We start from the raw sequence: 22,677 nt of genomic DNA on the forward strand, positions 1-22,677 counted from the left end.
AGCAAATGATGTTGAGAGAGGAAAACTTAAATAGAACTACGAGATCGCATAGTAAAAAGATAGCCAAGGGAATATGCTTGAAGGATGTGAAGAAATATAGTTTCCCACAAAGATGTGTGGAGGTGTGAAATGGTTTGAGTGAGGAGGTGGTGTCAGCGAGGAGTGTGCATAGTTTTAAAGGAAAGTTGGATGTGTGTAGATATGGAGACGGGGCCACACGAGTATGATACCCAGGCCCTGTAAAATTACAACTAGGTGAATACAACTAGGTGAATACACACACACACACACACACACACCTGGTCTCAGGCCTATCCGAAGATCGGAAACAATGAGCTCTGAGCTCGTTCCGTAGGGTAACGTCTGGCTGTCTCGTCGTCAGAGACTGCAGCAGATCAAACAGTGAATTACACACATAGTGTAGTGGTTGGCATACTTGGCTTACAACCAAGAAGGCCCAGGTTTGAGTCCCAAGCATGGCAAGGCAAATGGCAAATGGGCAAGCCTCTTAATGTTTCACCCCTGTTCACCTTGTAGCAAGTAGGTACGGGATGTAACTTGAGGGATGTTGGCCTTGCTTCCCTGGTATGTGGAGTGTGGTGTGTCTCAGTCCTACCTGAAGATCGGTCTATGAGCTCTGAGCTTGCTCTGTAATAGGGAAGGCTGCCTGGGTGACCAGCAGGTGACTGTAAATACACACATACACACACACACACACACATGCACAGCATGGCTCACACCTCTCTCATGATACTGTATAACAGCCATTTAGCTTGCAACTAACGGCATCATCTGCTTCCTAACTGACATGGAAGACACAGCCTTGCCCTTAGAAGCCATGGTGGAATCACAAAGGCAACAGTAAAGGCAACAGAACAAAGGAAGGCTGAGAGACACTACCACGTGACATGTGCTCATACGACTCAGAACATGTAAGAACTATCAGTGGTATTTTAGCCAGTATATAAGCTGAGTGGCTTAAAACTACTCATTCAAAATATAAGATGCTTACCAGTCCACTCAAGATAGAATGTTACATATATATATATATATACACACTCAACCCTCGATTTGCCGGACCTCCATTTGCGGTTGGATTTGCGGACAAGAGTCTGTGGAAAAAAAAAAAAAAAAAAAAAGTCCGGGACAAGTCGATTTCAAACTACCGCCAGACAAAGTTCGCAAATCGGGCACTATAGATGGCAGCGGGCGGACATACACGTCTAGTACTGGACTGTAAACAAGTCTGCCGCGTCACACGAGTGTTGTGCTTACGTGTCGGCGGCATTGGCATGTGTTACGACGTGGTGAGATGATGATGATGATGATGATGATGGTCGGGAGGTTTTGCCTTTGCCTCGGCACCTCCTGTTACTTCTATTCTTCCTGATCCTGCCTTTCTTTTATTTTCTTTCTCTTATCTTCCACATCTGGTGCAAAGTCTCTTTCTTCTCCCTCAGTTTTGTTTTTCTGAACAAAAACGTCTGATTTATTTTCCAGCTTCCTGGTACAGCTGGTGCAGGTGCCGAAATGCCGTTAAAGACAACACTATGTTCCCACCGGAAATTTTTGCCGTTAAACACGGGATTCGAAATCGCGTGTCGTTAAGCGGGTTCAACCTGTATAGGGTAAAGTCCGGCAAGGGTAGACCCCGGACATTTTCCATTGCGGACATTTGCCATTCCGGACAAGCCTTCCCCTTTTAGTCCGGCAAATCGAGGTTGAGTGTATATATATATATATATATATATATATATATATATATATATATATATATATATATATATATATATATATATATATATAGTACCCTCGAGTTTAGCGCTTGCTTTCTTCTTAAGATATAGCGCCAAACTCGAGGATCGCTAAACTCGGGTATTGAAAACAATGTAAAAACGCTTATTCATTCTGGCCCGGGACGAAGCTGATTTTTTTTCCTCCCCACTTTACTCCCTTATTTCAAAATACCGATAAATTGGTGGGTGTATTCAGTTTCAGTGAAGAATGCTCTTGTTAAGACGAAAAAAACTGGGATACACACTTTATTGAAAAGAACAAAAAGAGAAAAGAAATAATAAGAACTCTAACAGCACATAATCTCACTCTGGGGCATGGTCCGCTAGCGCGCAACGCCTTCAAATTCGTTGCCCAAATCCACGAGGGCTACATTATCGTCGACCAGCAGCTCATCACCATCATCATCCTTCTCAGCAACAACAGCAGGTGGTGTGTCTTCTCGCTTGTCACGGTTACTGAAGTATCTTGTGATCAAGGCCTGTTGTAGTTTTTTCATTCGTGCTTCGTACATCTGTTTGTATTCATTTAATCCCTTTTGAACTGTGTGGATGCATGTCACACGTCGGTCAGAATTTGAATCAAAATTGCAAATGGCCTCCTTTAATTTTTCTGTAATTGCAAATATTTCTGTTAATTGGTAAACAGTTAGCTCATCTTCCTTTTCCTTTTCTTTTTCTTCTTCCTCGTGCTCCTCTTCAAGCATGTCTTCCACACTAGGTTCGACTCTCTCCAATAAGATTTTCTATGTCAGCAGCACTGACAATGTCATACCCACTGATGGGTAATGTTTTGGCCAGCTGAAGCAGTGAGCCCATAGCGGCCGCTACACTCTGTCTCTCCTGTGTTGTGCTGAGCTCACGGGCACCGCTACTCGTTTCTGCCTCGATCCACGGGAAAACTCTCCTCCAACCGTGTTTCACTGTAGCAGCATTGACAAAGTTCCAACATTCCACCATTAAGTCCACAGCTTTCTTGATATCAAAATTACGAAAGAAATTCTGTGCTGTCATAATTTCCTTGGGTCTACCTGGTGCTGGCAACACTGTATGGGAGCTTGCCTCACCTGTCTGATGCATTGCTCGTGAGTTATGCAGGGCTCCAACCTGTGGTGCAGTGCTCAGTGGCATATAAGAACTATCAAGATGCTGGTGGAAGAGGGCTAAGGACGCGTGCACACGTGGTCAGCTCAGTCAGCCAACTGCAGGAGTCTTGGGGCAGCATACGTGACGCCGCCCGGAAGTAAACGCGACCGATACTTGTCAAAGCAGCGCGAAACTCGGGGCGATACAGCGCCACTCGGGATGGTAAGAATTTAAGACTAAGCGCCAAACTCGAGGATCGCGTAACTCGGATAGCGCTAAACTCGGGAGGGTACTGTATATATATATATATATATATATATATATATATATATATATATATATATATATATATATATATATATATATATATATATATATATACGTACAGGCAACCCCCACTTAACGAATGGGTTACGTTCCTAAAAAAGCCTTCGTTAAGCGAAATAACGTTAAACGAACCAATTATACCAAGTTTAACCCCTAACTTGAACATCCATTGAGAGTAAACAAAGCGAGAGTGCATCATACTATAGTGAAAGGTTTAATGAAAGTAAAAATTATGAAGTTAAACATTTAGGCAGTTTAATTTAAGTCATTATAATGTACATTAATGTATGTATGTACATAACTTTATAATGTTGATGATCCTAAATTTATGAAGGGAGGGAGAGTGAAACGGGAAAGACACTAACTGGCAACCTGTGGAATGTAAACAAAGGGTGCATCATTGTATCACATACAAAACTTATGTACCACATTTCCACAAGGCTTTCCATCTTATCCAATGTAGAGTCATGAGTTCAGGTGGTGTTTTTTAGCTTGCAAGGAAGATACAGTCTCACCAGTCTTCTTAATAGAGTCTGCTGACTTGAAAATAATAAAGACAGTAGATGGAGGCAAGATGGTGACGAGCAATGCTATTAGTTTTCTCGCCTCTCTCGTGTTTGTGAATGATATCCAGCTTCACTTCGAGAGTAAGAGACTTCCTGGTCTTCTTAGCAATGCTAGGCGACATTGTAGGGCGTTTTGGTGGCGTGTTGAGCAAGGGAAGACAAACTGCTGCTGACGCTATTGTTTTGAACTAGAGAGAGTGAGTGGTGCGCGTTTTGTCCACGAGAGGCGCTGGTGTATTCAAAATTGTGTGATACAGTGGGGCTTTCGAACTTGGAAAAAATTAACTGGATAAAATTTCGTTAAAGCGAGTTTGGTGTTTGTTAAACGAGCAGATGGTAGTAAAAGGAAACGTTCATTGTAGTGAAATTTCGTTGTGTGAACCTTCGTTAGCGGGGTTGCCTGTGTGTGTGTATATATATATATATATATATATATATATATATATATATATATATATATATATATATATATATATATATACTGTACAGTGCTTACTCCAATTTTGCAAGTTCAAATTTTGCGATACGCCAATTTTGCGACCAAGAACCAAAAATTGCCATTTTTTAAATTTTCCATCTTCCTCCTTTCTCCCGGTATTGCGAGTGGTGGTGGGAGAGAGAGCATTCCCGCAAATTATATATTACTGTATTATATAGGCAATATTTTATTAATTTATTCATATTTATCATATTATACTATATTATTATCATATTTATATTATATTTATCATAGTTTGGTGGTTTTGGATAGTTTTCATAAAAATCTGGCGGTAATTCAACGAAGCTCATCTGGCAACACTGTCCCGCTCCCTCCCACCTTCTATTTGTTTACATACACCTCCACGGAGTTCTTTCTGCAAATTTGGAGGAATCCTTGAGCTCGACTTTGTGCGACATGGTGCCACCAACCAAAAAAAACATAGGCTAACTTTGGAGCAGAAGATGAAAATAATTAAGATGAAAAGAGATGGAAAAAGGAACTGTGATATTTCCAGTTTGGTGTGGGAGAATCAACTGTGAGAATGGTGTTTAAAAACAGTGAGAAAATTGAAAAAGCTGTAAAAACCTATGGTGAACAGATTTTCATTAAACGAGCAGATGGTAGAAAAATGAAACTTTGTTGTAGCAAAATTTCGTTGTGGGAACCTTCATTAAGTGGGGGTTGCCTGTACTTGTCCCTGTTCTACCAAATTGTTGATACTGTTGATCTAGGGACACCCATTTGCGCTGTAACAACACTGTGAGCTATACCTGCCTCACATTTTCTTATAAGCTCAAGCTTATCTTTGAAAGGCAGGAAATTGGGCTTCTTAGGGCTGGGACTGGAGGTGGCTTTCCGCCGTCTTGAGTCAGACAAAACACACCGTTTTCCTCTAGCATCAATTTTTAGTCAAATTAACATCTATGGTTTCTAATTAACACTTTTATAATAGAATTAATTTTCTTGTTAATTGGAATAATGCCATAATCTCAAATCAATAGAATCTTGACAAGTAGATGTAAATATATTTGTATATATTTTTTGTCCTAGCTTAACAGTGAGAAGTAGTTCAGTTGTTTATTTACATTTCTCTGGCACTGCGACATTCCTAGGCAGAACTTCCAAGGAACAACTGGCCAAGATGAGCAGCTCTGTTGTTTATGAGTGGACAAAGCTGTCTGAAGAGTTTCTCATAGGGAGCATTAAAGGCCAAAAATAGCAATGAAAAAATAGCAAAAGCTTGCTGGGGGTGAAGAGACTGCTATGTTTGTTTACAGTTAACTAATGTCACAAAGGCGGAAGCAAGCTTGTGTGTGATGACCAGCATCAACAAAAGTTGACAGTCTTCAGAAAGTTGACAGAAAAGGTTGATGGAAAAGTGCTAGTGTGATGCACAGGGTCAGTTTACACTTCTGCCTGGCGGACAGGCAGCGGATTTGACCAGGTCGGTGGCGTGCGAGATATGAATGTCGAATTGGCGAGTTAGTCGGTTGAACCTTGAGGATTGGGTTTTAATTAACTGAGTTAGAATTGGTGATAATTCTAACTGCGAACGGTCAAATCACAAGGATCCCCTGTAATACAGATAATTCTACTTAATAACTTGTAATGTCTATCATATTACTATCTTAAACACTAAGCTTCAACATACCACTCCTTCTTATGCATATTGTTACATTTCATAAACATCAAATAATTTTTTCAAATGAAATGAACATTTGACTTTTGAAAGCAACTTCTCAAAATCAAGATCTTTCTAATTAAATTACTATGTATTTGTATAAAAGATGAATATGCTTCATAAATACTCAATATCTTTATAATAAATGATAGTTTTAGGAAGGATCCTCCACTATCTTTAAAAAAAAAAAGAAAAAAAAAAAATTTACAATGATCTCTACAGGTAATGAATGCAGCAAAAATACAAGTGATAAAGAAACATTACCTTCATCCATATCTCGAGAGAAGATATTAATTATTCTCCCTGAAGGAGTTGTGTCAAAAAAGCTCATGGGGCTGTGAAATACCTTCATAAAAACTTGATCATGCATCTGGCTGGAAGCCCTTAAGGTAGTCTGGAAATAGACGAAAAGAAAAGATATTGATAAATTCACTGAACAAATATTTCAGGATAAGAAATTACTCCATAAGGAGACACTTATGGTAATAGTGATTCCAGCAAATTTTTTTTTTTTTTTCAATATGTTCAAGTAAACAATAGACACCAATAACTTGGAACTTGGAGAGTTAAAGTTGAACAATGGCTGGTCAATGGACCAAGGTTGGTCAATGGATGCACCATTAGCCATTACTTCAAACACCTCCATACTTACAATTCACCATGAATAGGATGTGACAGTTCTATCTGTATTCTTTGTGAAGATAAGCTTTCATACTTGTGTCCCAAAAGTTAATGTAGATACTTATACAGCTGGATAGAAAATTTACACACATATGTTCTTGTGGACTCAACGGAAGCTTCATTATTCAGCCTTGGTGGGACCCAAGGAATAGTATAATATAAAGAAAACATTTCATGTAAAAAATTTGTTCCAAAAATTTTTAATCTGAAAAATGTATGAAAGGTACAATAATTACCATAAGAAAAAGGACCTTATGAGTAACTTGATCTCAAATAGCTTTGGAAATTTTAGTGAAAAGCTAGATAATTATATGTGTTCATAAAGTGTATAAATACTTTCAGAAGATGAGCTTCCCAAGTACTACATACTTTGGTATTTGATGGATTCTAAAGGTGGATATGGCACTGGTTTCTCCAAAGCCCAAGCAAAAGTGAAAAAGAAGAAATTGAAGGCAAAGACAGTTTGAAGAAACAGATATGTACAAAAATAATTGAGAATATATAAATAAACAAACCTGAACAGGAAATCCTCACTACCACTATTGTCTTTTCAAGTCAATTTTGAAGAGATACAGATCTTTAGAACAATGCATGGTGGCCAGGACTCCTGGACCCATGCCATGTGCAACAGTGTGTCCTTGCCTTCTTCCCTTCCTTATATTCATTTGGATCAATGAACAATGACCATGGTGCATAATTATAAAGAATCCACCTAATGCCACAAGTGAGAAATGAGTATATGTAGAGAGAACATTAAATTTCCCTACTCATAATAGTCTGTTCTTCCACCTTTTCAAGCATTTACCTTAACTCATGGAAAGAAGTTCTGTATAGGCTACGCAAATCTCTCACACTTTTGCATACACAAATATCGAAGTCTAAGTTGCCACTATCTCAATGGTCATATCCAATCAAGATTCAAAGTACACAAAATCACTGGTGTCTCTCATTTCATGGTTCTATGCTCGCAAAGGACTAAAATGTAGTATGGTATTAAAACTCATTCACCTATAAAATGAAAATGTCCACAATCTGCTCATGGAATCCAGTTAGCATAAATAAAAAGCTGCATGAATAAGGACTAAAAGGACAAATGAACAATGATTACCTTCATGAAGGAAAATCCTCTGATAAGTGAGGTAGCAAGGATAACCAAAATGAAGCTTCCATACACGATCTGGTAGTAATGACGGTCAGGATTATCAGCTATACTGTCACTGATCATGGTCTCATTTCCTACAATCACACTGGTATTCTGAAAATTCATTAAAGAATTAAATATCATAGATAGCCATTTGCAGTCACATAAAGTACTCAACAAAAAAACTAACTCCTCTGATTTTATGCCAAATCTTATTCATCACATGCTTAATAATAATAAGGAAAACAAAGATTTGACACTTGCATAATGCTATGGCAACTTCAACATTCTAGAGCAAACCAAGAAATTCCTAAATGCCTTGGTCCCAGTAATGTTTCTATAGGGTTCACAGCAAGATGTTTACATGACTGATAGTGCCACCTGGACTCTTATTCTCTTCCATGTTTTTTTTTCTTTTTTTAGTTTCAACACAAAATAGTTTGATACTAATGGAAACAAGTGTACACTACCCTAGCCCCATCTCCCCATGCATATAGATCCCTAGGTCTCTTAGTTTGGAGGCAGCACTAGTATCCAGCAATGGGAGAGATTTGTATATATGTTTGCTCTCTGCAATGTTGGCAGTGTATTTACCTAGTTGTATTCACCTAGTTGTATTGTACAGGGTTGGAGCGGGGCTCATAGTGTCCTGTCTCCAAGTCTCCATTCATCCAATTTTTTCCTTAAAGTTATGTATATTATGTGCTGTTACAAATTAATTATTCAATGCATTCCACTTCTCCACCATTCTATGTGGAAAACTGTATTTTCAAATATCCTTCACACACTGCTCCATCCTGATCTTCTTTGCATGACCTCTTGTCCTTATATCTTCTGTCACCAGAACAAACACCAGTGTGTGTGTGAGTGTGTGTGTATTTACCTATTTGTATTTACCTATTTGTGTATTACAGGGCCCGAGCTAAGCTCTTTGTGTCCTGTCTCCTTGTCTACTCCTGTCATATCTCTCTTTCATCTGATTGACACACACCGCATCAACGACATCACTGCTCAGTTTATTCCACTTATCAATACTACAATGCAGGAAACTGTACTTTCTCATGTCATTTAAACAGATGTCTTTTATTAGTTTTTTTTCCATGTCCTCGGAGATGATTACTTGTGGTCACCTTTATCAATTCTCTGTCCAATATGTCAATCTTGTTCACCAATTTATACATAGTTATCATGTCACCTCTTGTTCTTCTCTCTTCTAATGTGGTCAGCCCCAGCTCCCTCAGTCTTTCCTCATAGTCTAACTCCTGAGTCCTGGTACCATCCTTGTTGCCAGCCTCTGTACCCTTTCCACCTTCTTCACATTTTTCTTCATGTGTGGTGACCAGACAAGCTGCATATTCTAACTGGGGTCTTATTAAGGTGCATAATATCTTCTTCATCATTCCTTCATCTAGGTAGTGGAATGCAAGACCAATATTTTGAAGCATGTTATATGTTTTCCCAAATATCTTGTTAATGTGTTTCTCCGGTGACAAAGTGTTTTGCACGTTACTCCTAAGTCTTTCTCCTCATTGGTCTCTTTAATTTTCTCATCACCCAGCCTGTAATCCCTGTTTGGTCTGTATCTACTTCTTCCCATTTTCATAACATGGGTCTTGTTTATATTAAATTCCATCTGCCACTCTTTACTCCACTCATATATTTTATCAAGATCTTCCTGTAACTTGTTACAATCTTCCACATTCTTTACTCTCCTCATAATTTTAGTATCGTCCAAACATGTTCATGTAACTGTCAATTCCTACTGGCATATCATTAACATAAATCAAAAACATGATGGGACCAAGCACTGACCCTTGTGGAACTCCACTGGTTACCTTCTTCCACTCGGACTTCTTTCCTCTCACCACTGTTCTCATTTCTCTTCCCACTAAGTAATTTTCCATCCATTTTGCTAGTTTATCATTTACTCCTCCAATCTTCTTTAGTTTCCACATCAGTCTATTGTGTGGCACTTTATCAAAGGCCTTTCTCAAGTCCAGGTAGATAGCATCCACCCATCCCTCTCTATGTTGTAGTATGTCAGTCACTCTTGAATAAAAACATAATAAATTGGATACGCACGATCTTCCTTTTCTGAAACCAAACTGCCTTTCACTCAGAATGTTTTCACTTTCTAGATACTCACTCCACTTAGCTTTAATTACTTCTTCACATACCTTGCACAATATACTAGTCAACGATACTGGTCTGTAATTTAACGGTTCCATTCTACTACCATTCTTATATATAGGCACAATGTCAGCTCTTTTCCACTCTTTTGGGACTATTCCTGTTCGTATGGAGGTTTCCACAATATCAAATATGGGGTTCAACAATTGATCCTTACATTCTTTAGCAACCTCCCAGATATGCCATCAGGCCCCATTGATTTATTAATATCCAATTGCTTATAATTTTCCTTACATCTTCTTTAGTAACCATGATGTCCTGCATTTGCTTTATTTCCGTAGGCCTTCCTCCTGTAAAATGCTCCTCCTTTGTAAACACTTTGCAAAAGTTGTCGTTCAAAATTTCAGCTATATCTCTAGCATCCTCATATACTTCTTCCCCAACTTTTTACCTTTTCTATTGCCTCCCTTTATTTAGTTTTCCATTTATGAATTTGTAAAACATTTTGGGTCACTATCACAGTTTTCCACCACCCTCTGTTCATATTCCTTCTGTGCTGTTCTCCTTACTTCAACATATCTATTCCTTGCTGTTTTGTAGACTTCTCTTGATAATACATCACTGTTTTTCTTAAGTTTCTTCCATGCCTTTTCTTTGTTCTTTTTGCTTCTTCACAATTTCTATTAAACCACTGTTTATTATTTAAAGTCCTCTTTCTGTGATATGGCACAAACTTTTCACAGCAGTTATATAAATCCATAAATTTATCATATTTCAATTGCATATCCACTTCCTGGTACACCACAGACCAGTCAATTTCATTAAAGAACTCTCTTATATGGTTGTAATTTGCCCTGACATAATTCAATTTTTCCTCCTTGTTCCACAATCTTATTCCATGCTTAATTCCATATCCAGCTCAAATTTTAGGACATCATGGTCGCTTTTCTCCAAGGGACATTCATGTTCAATTTCCTCTTTTAGAGAGATTCCCCTGGTAAATACCTAATCCAACCTTGCTGCAACATCTTGTCCCCTGCACCTTGTTGGTGATCTCACCCACTGTGTCATCAAGTTATTTGGTGCTACGTTTAACAATTCCTCTGCCCGCTCACCACCATTCACCACTTCGTAGTCTTCCCACACTATTTCTTTACAGTTCAAGTCCCCAACTATCATCACTCTATCCTTTCAGGTGAGTTCCTGTTTTATTCTATCTAGAGTATTTCTCATCACCATTTGATACTGTTCATAATTCCAAGCACTGGTTCTGGGTGGTATGTATACTGTTATAATATTAATGTCCCTCTTACCATACTTATCACTTCCTCATTTCCCTTACTAAAGTTCACCTCCTTCACTATCAGATCTTCCTTAGTAAGAACCATTATACCACCACCTCCTTTATTTTTCTATCATTTCTCCATACTTTGTAGTGTTTTACATCAAACCAATCTAGCTTTATTTCGGGCCTTAACTTTGTTTCCACCACACACATTATGTCCGGTTCACTGTTTCTTAGGTAATCCATACATTCTAGCCTCTTAGACAGAAATCCATCTATATTCGTGTAAGTCACTTGAATTCCATTCCTAATCTCTTTCTTCCATGTTTCAGTCTGTGTACTGTCTATTCCGTCTGTTTTATCCACCACTTCTTCAGCCTCCCATTTCTCATCCTCCAAAAAAACTTGGTCTTTTCCTCCTCGGTTCTTTCCTCATTCTTCTCTCTCACTTCAGTTACAAGCTCTTCATTTTCATTCTTTCCTCCTGTGACATATTTCTTCTTATGTAAATTGTTTTGGTTTCCTCATAGTCTTTAAGTTTCCAGGCCCTCCTCAGCAAGGCCTCGCTGCCACCTGAGACTTTAATTTCAATTTTAATGGTCTAGTCTTGCCTTCTTCATAAGCTCCTAGTCTCACACTTTCTTCTATTTCAGCATATAGGCATTCTCCTCCTCAGAGATCTTATTCAGTAAAACTTAATCCTGTCATTTTCCTTATCCTCCTATCTTGCCAATTCCTGTTAGTTTCCTCTCAAACCTGTTATGATCAAGCATTTTCTTCTTTTCAGCAATATCTCTCACCACATACTCATTTTCCTTCAAAGCCTTAACCATTTCACTCTGTGTAATCACTTTACTTTTTTCTTCTTGCTTTTTCATTATTTCTTTGAAGGACTTCTGTACTTCTTTGTTTTCATGTTTTACTTCCTTCATTCTAGCATCAATTAGGTTGAGGCACTCCTCCTTCCCTAAGTCACCTTCAGATATTTTCTTTTCCATTTCAAGTAGTTTAGCCTTCATTTCGACACATTGTTTCCTTAGATGCTGATTTTCTTTTTCCATTTCCACTTTCTCTTTCAGTAATTCCTTGTTCTCTTTCGTTAGCATGTAGATTTCTTTTTTGAAGGTATCATTCTCCGCTATAACTCTATCTTCTCTTCTATAGATCTAATATTGACAAACTTACTTTCAGTGCCTGAATTCTTGCATCCATGTCCAATTTGCTTAATCCACTTGGAGTGGTCACAAACCTCAAAATCTCCTGTCCTGTGTGTCGACATCATGTTACCGCCAGCTGTTTCACCCAAAACAAAAACATTGCTGACACTCTCCAGTTAGGGACTATTTTCCATTTTCATTTGAAAATGGACTATTTTCATTTTCAGAACAGAACACCGACAGGACACTAATTACACTTAGAGATACCTGGGCCCTGTAACACTTTAGGTATTTCCTTTTCCTCGTCCTCAGTTGAGACAAGCTGTCTTCAGCTGTGTGTGTGTGTGTGTGTGTGTGTGTGTATTTACCTAATTGTATTTACCTAATTGTAACATACGGAAAAGAGCTATGCTCGTGTTGTCCCGTCTCCATATCTATTAATGTCCAGCTTTTCTTAAAATCATGAATATTCCTTGCGTTGACCACTTCCACGTCTAAACTATTCCATGCTTCCACCCTTCTATGAGGGAAGCTATATTTTTCACATCTCTCCTATAAGTGGCCATTTTAGTTTTTCCCATGCCCTCTCGACATTCTTCCATTCCACATACACAGATCTTCCCTATCCATTTTTCCATGCCAATCATCACTCTGTATATTGCTATCAGGTCTCCCTTTCTCTTCTGTTTTCCAGGGTTGGAAGTTGCATTCTTTTCAGTCTGTCTTCATAAGTCAAATCTCTTAAGTCAGGCACCATTTTGTTGCAGCCCTCTGTACTTTCTCTAGTTTCCTTATGTGTTTCTTTAAGTTCGAGCCCACTGTATTGTTGCATATTCAAGCCTCGGTCTTATCATTGCAGTAATTATTTTCTTCATCATTTCTTCATCTAGATATACGAACGCCACTCTTATGTTCCTCAATAAGTTCAATACTTCTCCAATTATTTTGTTTATATGTCTCTCTGGCGATAGGTCATTGGTAATTGTCACCCCAAGGTCTTTTTCTTCATGACTGGTTTTATGTCTTCATTTCCTATCTTGTACATACTCCTGATTCTTCTTTCACTCTTGCCAAACTCTATTTTCTTGCATTTTGTCGTGTTGAACTCCATTTGCCATGTACAGCTCCATTTCCATATTCTGTCCAAGTCTTCCTGGAGTAGTTCGCAATCTTTGTCACATCTCACTTTTCTTAACAATTTTGCATCGTCTGCAAATAGGCTCACATAACTGGACACCCCATCCACCATGTCATTTATGTAGACTGCGAACATTACTGGTGCCAACACTGATCCCTGTGGAACTCCACTCTCCACCAATCCCCATTCTGATGGTCTGTCCTTAATTATTGTTCTCATTTCTCTTCCTACCAAAAGTCTTCCATCCATTTTAGTAAACTGCCATGCACTCCTCCTACCATTTCAAGTTTCCAGATCAGTCTCTGGTGTGGTACCTTATCAAAGGCCTTTTTTAAATCCAGATATATTCCATCAGCCCAACCATCTCTTTCCTGTATTACATCTATCACCCTCGAATAGTAACATATCAGGTTTGTCGTGCATGAACGCCCTTTTCTAAAACCAAATTGACACTCACAAAGTATGTCATTTTTCTCCAAGAAGTCTGTCCATCTAGTCTTCACCACCCTCTCACACATCTTAGCTACCACACTTGTAAGTGACACTGGTCTATAGTTCAATGGGTCTCTCTTGTTACCTGATTTATAGATTGGGACAATGTTAGCTCTTTTCCAGTCTTGGGGCACTACACCTTCCCTTAATGAGGCATCAATTACTTCACAAACTTTTTCTGCCAGTTGCTCCTGCATTCTCTTAAAATCCATCCTGATACCCCATCAGGTCCCACAGCTTTTCTCACTTCTAAACTCCCCATCATGTTCTTGATCTCCTCCACAGTTACTTGAAACTCCTTCATAATCCCTTTCTGTTCCATTACCAGTGGTTTGTCAAAAGCAGTCTCCTTTGTGAATACCTTCCGAAAGCATCCATTCATAGCCTCTGCCATTTCCTGGGATCTTCACTGCATACTCCATTTACTTCTAAACTTTCAATACTTTCTCTATTTTTGATGTTGTTGTTCACATGTCTGTAAAAAGCCTTGGTTGGTCTTTACATTTATCAATTATATCCTTTTCTTGTTTCTTTCTTTCTTCTCTTCTAATCAACACATATTCATTTCTTGCTCTTTTGTAACTTTCCCACTGCTTAATCCGTCTTTTCCTTCTCCACCTCTTCCATGCATCCTCTTTTCTTGTTCTAGCCTTTTCACATCTATCGTTAAACCAGTCCTGCTTTCCAACTTCTCTATGTTGTCTTATTGGTACAAATTTTTCTCACCTTCTTTGTATATTTTATAAATTCCTTCCACTTTTCATTTGCTCCTTAGCACTCTTGAATTTCATCCAATTTGTCTCTTGAAAGAATTTCTTTAGGTTTCCAAAATCTGTCTTGGCATAATTCCATCTTCCCACTTTATATTCTTCATTTCTTCTAGATTTCTCTTCATCTATCACCTTGAACTCCAAAACTGCATGATCACTCTTTGCTAAAGGGCACTCCACCCTCATCTCCTCAATGACCATTGGCTCTGTACTAAAGACCAAGTCCAGTCTTGACGATGCTCCCTCTCCTCCAAACCTAGTATCTTCTTTGACCCACTGAGTTAACACATTTTCCATTGCCAGTGTCAATAGTGTATTTCCCCATGTTGTCTCTGATCCTTCCATTGACCAGTCCTCCCAACACACCTCTTTACAATTAAAATCTCCCATCATTATAGTTCGTTCACAGCCACCCAACATTTCTTCCAGACATGTTCCTGTATCACTTATCATTTCTTCATATTCCTGTACTGACCATGCATTTGTCTTAGGTGGTACGTACACCACTATGTAGTGCCTCTTTTTTCCTTCATTAGTTTCTGCTCTGATCTTTAGCACTTCTGCCTTTCCCATACCTTTTTTCACTTGATCCACCTTTATATCTTTTTTAACCAGCAACATCACTCCTCCTCCCATCTTACCTACTCTATTTCTTTTCCAAACGTTATATTTCCTTCTCCAACCATCATCAGGTCTTCTCCTCTCTCAGTTTTGTTTCAGTAAGACCCACAATATCTGGGTTCTTGTCCCTCAAGTAATCGTTGAGTTCTAAAATCCCCGATATCACTCCATTTATGTTGGAATACATTACATTTCGCTCATATGTAAGTTTCTTTAGTCCTTTCTTGCTGTACTTTTCGTGTGTGTGTGTGTGTGTGTGTGTGTGTGTGTGTGTGTGTGTGTGTGTGTGTGTGTGTGTGTGTGTGTGTATTTACCTAGTTGTAGTTTTACAGGGCCTGGGCTTTACGCTCGTGGCCCGTCTCCATATCTACACTTATCCAATTTTTCTTTAAAACTATACACACTCGTTGCTGACACCACTTCTTCACTCAAACTGTTCCACGTCTCAACACATCTTTGCGGGAAACTATATTTCTTAACATCTCTCAGACATCTTCCCTTCCTCAGCTTTTTACTATGCAATCTTGTGCTTCAAATGTCATATTCTTCTCTCAGGATCAGTTTCTCTTTATCTACTTGTTCCATTCCGTTGATCAGTTTATAAACTTGTATCAGATCCTCTCTCTCCCTTCTCTGTTTCAGGGTTGGTAGATCAATTGCCTTTACTCTCTCCTCATATGTCATCCCTTCAAATTCTGGAACCATTCTTGTAGCCATTTTTTGTAGTCTCTCCAGCTTCCTTATGTTTTCTTTTTACGGGGGTCCAATCTGGGTCTTATTATAGTACTTATCAATTTCTTCATCATTTCTTTGTCCATGTAGTGAAATGCTATTCCAATATTCCTTAGCAAATTATATGTCTCTCTGAAAATTCTATCTATATGGCTTGCCGGTTGATTATTTTCTTCCATCGTCACTCCCAAATTCTTTTCTTTTTTTACTTTCTCCAGTTCTACTCCATCTCCCATCTTATAGATTCCCACTGGTTGTCTTTCACTCTTTCCCATTTCCATGACATGGCTTTTGTCCACATTAAATTCCATCTCCCATTTTTTACTCCATTGCCATATCTTATTTAGGTCTTCCTGCAGTATTTCACAATCCTCTTTTTGCTTTATAACTCTGCACAGCTTTGCATCATCCACAAACAGATTTATGTACCTATTCACTCCTTCTGGCATGTCATTTATATATATGAGAAAAAGTATTGGTGCCAATATTGACCCCTGTAGCACTCCACTTTCTACTGCTCTCCACTTAGACTTCATATCTTTAACTACCATCCTTATTTCTCTCCCCCTCAAATAATTTTCCATCCATCTCAATGTGCTTCCTTTTAAGCCACCCTTCTCCTCTAACTTCCACAGTAACCATGCATGTGACACTTTATCAAATGCCTTTTTTAAATCCAAATAAATACATTCAACCCATCCCTCTCTCTCTCTTGTACTCTATCAACTATTCTAGAGTAGAAACTCAGTAAATTTGTTACACACGACCGCCCTTTTCTAAAACCAAATTGGCTATTTGATAATAATTTGTTGTCTTCAAGGAACTTGATCCATTGTTTCTTTATTACTCTTTCACACATCTTACATATTACACTAGTTAGTGATACCGGTCTGTAATTTAAAGGTTCTTCCTTCCTTCCACTCTTACATATGGGAACCACCTCAGCTCTTTTCCATTCTACTGGTACTGATCCATTTTCTATTGAGCATTTTATGATGTTGTATATAGGACTTGCTAGTTCTTCCCCACATTCTTTCAGTATTCTGCCTGAGACTTAATCTAGTCCCATTGCCTTCTCTTCATCCAATGCCTTCATTAACTCTTTTATTTCAAGCTTGGTTACTTTAATCTCTTTCATATAGACAGTCTCTCTATTACCCTGTGGTCTTTCAAATTTGGATTCCTTAGTAAAGACCTCCTGAAATCTACTATTTAACAGTTCTGCCATACTTTTTGGGTCTTCCACCATCCCATTCTCTCCTTTAACCTTTCTATCGTTTCTTTTTGCCTCATTTTCCCATTGATGAATCTGTAGAACAATTTTGAATGCTCCTTACATTTTTTGACAGTGTCCTTTTCATAGTTCCTCTCCTCTTTCTTCCTCACTTTAACATATTCATTCTTCTGTTTCTCTTTTTTACTCTTTTTTTTCATTTTTTTTTTTAGAGATCCCAACATCTTTAGATCATCCTGTCTTCTTTCTCATATCTTAGAATATTTCCAAGGATTAGATGATGGAAATAGCATAGATGTTATATATCTAGATTTTCAAGGCTTTGATAATCCCATACTTTCAAATTGAGACTCATATATTTTTGATTTTAGTGAATCTTTCTGATAGGAAACAGAGAGTAGTATTTCAATGTCTATAAGGATTTTCCCCATCATCTAGGACCTCTTCTTTTCTTTGTACATTAACTTTAGATATAGGAATTAGTAGCAAAGTATCTTTCAGATGATACTAAGATCATTCAGTCTAAGGACAATTCTCCGAGACCTCACTGATCATCAGACTATTTTTAATTCTAAAAGTGTCCTTATGCATTTAGGTAAAGACAACACAAACTTTAACTATGAGATATGTTCTCAGTAGAGGATTTATAGTGATAGACAGGACTATGAAATTTTCAAAGCAATGTTTAGAAGCTAGGGCAAATCCTTTTTATAAATAGAAATGTTAGTTATTAAGGAAGTGGTCTTTATATAATTCCTATGTTCCCCATTTAGAGTATTGCATACACCTTCACCCAACTATCATATCAACATGTTCTTCAGAGAAGAGCAACTAGGATGATACAAGCTTTCCCTGGAGTATATAGATTAAAGGCATTAAACATGTTTTCATTTGAGAGGAGATGTATATATGATATGATAGAGTTATTTAAAATGTTCTCAGATACAAACTACATAGATGTGAGATCTTTCTTTACCTTAGAGGAGGGAAGTAGGACTAGAAATCATCATTAGAAAGCAAGGCTCAGGTTAGATATTATTTCTTTAGTCATATTTCTTCTGGAATGCATTCCAGAGAGGGTTGTAAATCACTAGTTTGACAATGTTTCAGATTAGATCACTTAAATTTATTAGATTTATAATTATGTATAGCCTCATGATAGTTTTATAAGAAATTTACTATTTTAAACAAGACATGATCCCCATGTATACCACAAATTGTAGATTTCGCTGCAGGACTTCCCTGTTAATCCAAATTTTAGAATTAGTATATAATGTATTGTGTACTTTAAGTGTATCTTTATAATGATCATCGCTTGCACTGATACAGGATAACCTAGATCCCTTCTTTTGTTATCCTATTATTTATGTTATGTTATATGTTATGTTATTTCTTGCTGTCTTGAAGTTTTCCTTATTTACTGCATTTCTATTTCTCCTCCACCTATTCCATACTCCATCCCTTTTCTCCTTTGCCCTGGCACACCTTGCATTAAACCAATCTTTCTTTCCTTCTTCTTTAGGTTTATATTTCGGGACATATTCCCTGACTCCTGTTTTGTATTTTTCAAAAAATAAGTTATATTTCTCTTGCAGCCTCTCTGAGTTTTCCATCTCCTCCCAGTTAATGTATTTGAAATAGTTCTTGAGATTCTCAATATCAGCCTTTCTGTAATTTAGTCGGTCTTCTTTGTATGACTCGTCTCTATCATCTTTTCCCTCTTCTATATCCATTTCTAATATTACATGGTCACTCTCTCCTAATGGGCACTTATATCTTATATCATCTTTCATTTGTATACTCCTTGTAAAAAACCAGGTCCAATCTCGCCAGCTCGTTGTTTCCTCTGAATTTTGTGTTTTTCTTTACTCTTTGGTCCATCATATTATCTATCATTAAGTTCAGGAATCTTTCTCCCCAGGCTTCTTCCCCCATACCACTTTCTTAATTTTCCCAGTCCACTTCTTTACAGTGTGTCTGTGTGTGTGTGTGTATTTACCTAGTTGTAGTTTTACAGGGCCTGGGCTTTATGCTCATGTGGCCCCGTCTCCATATCTACACTTATCCAATCTTTCTTTAAAACTGTGTACACTCATTGCAGTCACTACTTCTTAATTCAAACTGTTCCACGTCTCAACACATCTTTGCGGGAAACTATACTTTTCAATATCTCTTAGACATATTCCCTTCCTCAACTTCTTACTATGCGATCTTGTGCTTCGACTGGCATATTCTTCTCTCAGGATCAGATACTCATTGTCCACTTGGTCCATTTCGTTGATCAATTTATAAACTTGTATCAGATCCCTCTCTCCTTCTCTGTTCCAATGTTGGAAGATCCATAGCCTTTAGTCTCTCCTCATATGTCATCCCTTCAAATTCTGAAACCATTCTTGTAGCCATTTTTGTAGTCTCTCCAGCTTCCTTATGTGTTTCTTTTTGAGGGGTCCACACTACTCCTGCATATTCCAATCTGGGTCTTATTATAGTACTTATCAATTTCTTCATCATTTCTTTGTCCATGTAGTGAAATGCTATTCCAATATTCCTTAGCAAATTATATGTCTCTGAAAATTCTATCAATATGGCTTGCGGTTGATTATTTTCTTCCATCGTCACTCCCAAATCCTTTTCCTTTTTACTTTCTCCAGTTCTACTCATCTCCCATCTTATAGATTCCCACTGGTCGTCTTTCACTCTTTCCCATTTCCATGACATGGCTTTTGTCCACATTGAATTCCATCTCCCACTTTTTACTCCATTCCCAGATCTTATTTAGGTCTTCTTGCAGTATTTCACAATCCTCTTTTTGCTTTATAACTCTGCACAGTTTTGCATCGTCCACAAACAGATTTATGAAGCTGTTCACTCCTTCTGGCATGTCGTTTATATAAATGAGAAAAAGTATTGGTGCCAATACTGACCCCTGCAGCACTCCGCTTTCTACTGCTCTCCACTTGGACTTCATATTCTTTGACTACCGCCCTTATTTCTCTCCCCCTCAAATAATTTTCCATCCATCTCAATGTGCTTCCTTTTAAACCACCCTTCTCTAACTTCCACAGTAACCTTGCATGTGGCACTTCATCAAATGCCTTTTTTAAATCCAAGTATATACAATCAACCCATCCCTCTCTCTCTTATACCCTGTCAACTAGTCTAGAGTAGAAACTCAGTAAATTTGTTACACATGACTGACCTTTTCTAAAACCAAATTGGCTATTTGATTATAATTTGTTGTCTCAAGGAACTCGATCCTTTGTTTCTTTATTACTCTTTCACACATCTTGCATATTACACTAGTTAGTGATATCGGTCTGTAATTTGAAGGTTCTTCCTGCCTTCCTCTCTTATATATGGGAACCATCTCAGCTCTTTTCCATTCTATTGGTACTGTTCCATTTTCTGTTGAGCATTTTATGATGTTGTATATAGAACTTGCTAGTTCTTCCCTACATTATTTCAGTATTCTGCCTGAGACTTCATCTGGTCCCATTGCCTTCTCTTCATCCAGTTCCTTCATCAACTCTTTTATTTCAAGCTTGGTTACTTTAATCTCTTTCATTTAAACAATCTCTCTATTACCCTGTGACCTTTCAAATTTGGATTTCTTAGTAAAGACTTCCTGAAATTTACAATTTAACAGTTCTGCCATACTTTTTGGGTCTTCCACCATCCCGTTCTCTCCTTTTAATTTTTCTATTGTTTCTTTTTGCCTTATTTTTCCATTTATGAATGTGTAAAACAATTTTGGTTGCTCCTTGCATATTTTGACTATGTCCTTTTCATAGTTCTTCTCCTCTTCTTTCCTCACTTTAACATATTCATTTCTTGCTATCTTGAAGTTTACTTTATTTACTGCATTTCTATTTCTTCTCTACCTTTTCCATGCTCCACCTCTTTTCTCCTTTGCCCTAGCACACTTTTTGTTAAACCAATCTTTCTTTCCTTCTTCCTTAGGTCTATATTTCAGGACATATTCCCTGACTCCTGTTTTGTATATTTCCAAAAATAAGTTATATTTCTCTTGCACCCCTTCAGAGTTTTCCATCTCCTCCCAGTTAGCATATTTGAAATAGTTCTTGAGATTCTCGATATCAGCCTTTCTGTAATTTAATTGGTCTTCTTTATATGATTCATCTCTATCTTCCTTTCCCTCTTCTATATCCATTTCTACTATTACATGATCACTCTTTCCCAATGGACACATATCTTATATCATCATTCATTTGTATATCCCTTGTAAAAACCAGGTCCAATCTCGCCAGCTCATCGTTTCCTCTGAATCTTGTGTTTTCCTTGACTTTTTGATCCATCATATTATCTATCATTAGGTTTAGGAATCTTTCTCCCCAAGTTTCTTCCCCCATACCACTTTCATAATTTTCCCAGTCCACTTCTTTACAGTTGGAGTCTCCTACTAATAACACTTTTCTCCTTTCTTTAATGACTCTCGTTAGACTTCTTATAGTGTCATCTATCATGTCTTTATATTCTTGGATGGTCCATGCATTTATTTTTGGTGGCACATATGTTACAATGATTGTTAAGTCTTTTTTATTAATATGCATCTTAATATACAGTACTTTTGCTTTTCCTTCCCCATATTAAACATGGTTTACCACCATCTCTTTCCTTGTCATTATCATGACTCCTCCTCCTCCTTTATCCCCTCTGTCTTTCCTCCATACATTATATCTATTATCTATGCCTATTCTGATTGTCTCATTTAGTTTTGTTTCAGCCAGGCATAAAATATCCAGTTTTCTTTCCTTATGTAATCTTTTAGTTCTAATTTACTTGATAGAACCCCATCTATGTTCGTATTCATCATTTTTAGTTTCTTGCCCTTATCACTTTTAGTTCCACTTGCTCCACTGTTGCCTCTTCCTTCTCTCTTATATACCATTTTCTTATCTTGTCTCCTAGAATTCTCCAAAAAAATGCCTTTTTTTCCTCTTCTGACCTTTCATTATTTTTTTTCCCTTACTGCTAATGCCAATTCATTGTATCTCTTCCTTTCTTCCTCATTCTTATTTTTCTTATTATATATATATATATATATATATATATATATATATATATATATATATATATATATATATATATTTATATATATATATATATATATATATATATATATATATATATATATTATATTATATATATATATATATATATATATATCCTTGCAGCCTTCTGTTTCTCTGAGTTTTGTTGTTCTATATAATATCTCTTCTGTTGCTGCTTGTGATTTTAGTAGTATCTTAACTGGTCTTGTTGTTCCATCTTGATGAGGTCCCATTCTGTGAATTTCCTCCACTTTCTCCTCTAGGTTCTGCCTATCTTCATCATTTAGATT

At 37.5% G+C, this 22,677-nt stretch overlaps 1 protein-coding gene across 7 annotated transcripts in view; it reads right to left on the bottom strand.

Moving 5' to 3' along the window:
- Positions 1-22,677, bottom strand: part of LOC123517119 (multidrug resistance-associated protein 5-like) — a 124,062-nt gene that overhangs the window by 16,768 nt on the left and 84,617 nt on the right. For all 7 annotated transcript variants that reach the window (XM_045277035.1, XM_045277034.1, XM_045277030.1 and 4 more), the window contains 2 exons: positions 7,724-7,870; positions 6,199-6,328 (listed from right to left, as the gene is read on the bottom strand). In XM_045277035.1, coding sequence (XP_045132970.1) covers positions 6,199-6,328; positions 7,724-7,870 — 277 coding nt within the window. The remainder of the gene's footprint in view (positions 1-6,198; positions 6,329-7,723; positions 7,871-22,677) is intronic.

This window comes from Portunus trituberculatus, chromosome 41, assembly GCF_017591435.1.
Source record: "Portunus trituberculatus isolate SZX2019 chromosome 41, ASM1759143v1, whole genome shotgun sequence".
In the NCBI taxonomy this organism is placed as follows: Eukaryota; Metazoa; Arthropoda; class Malacostraca; order Decapoda; family Portunidae; genus Portunus; species Portunus trituberculatus.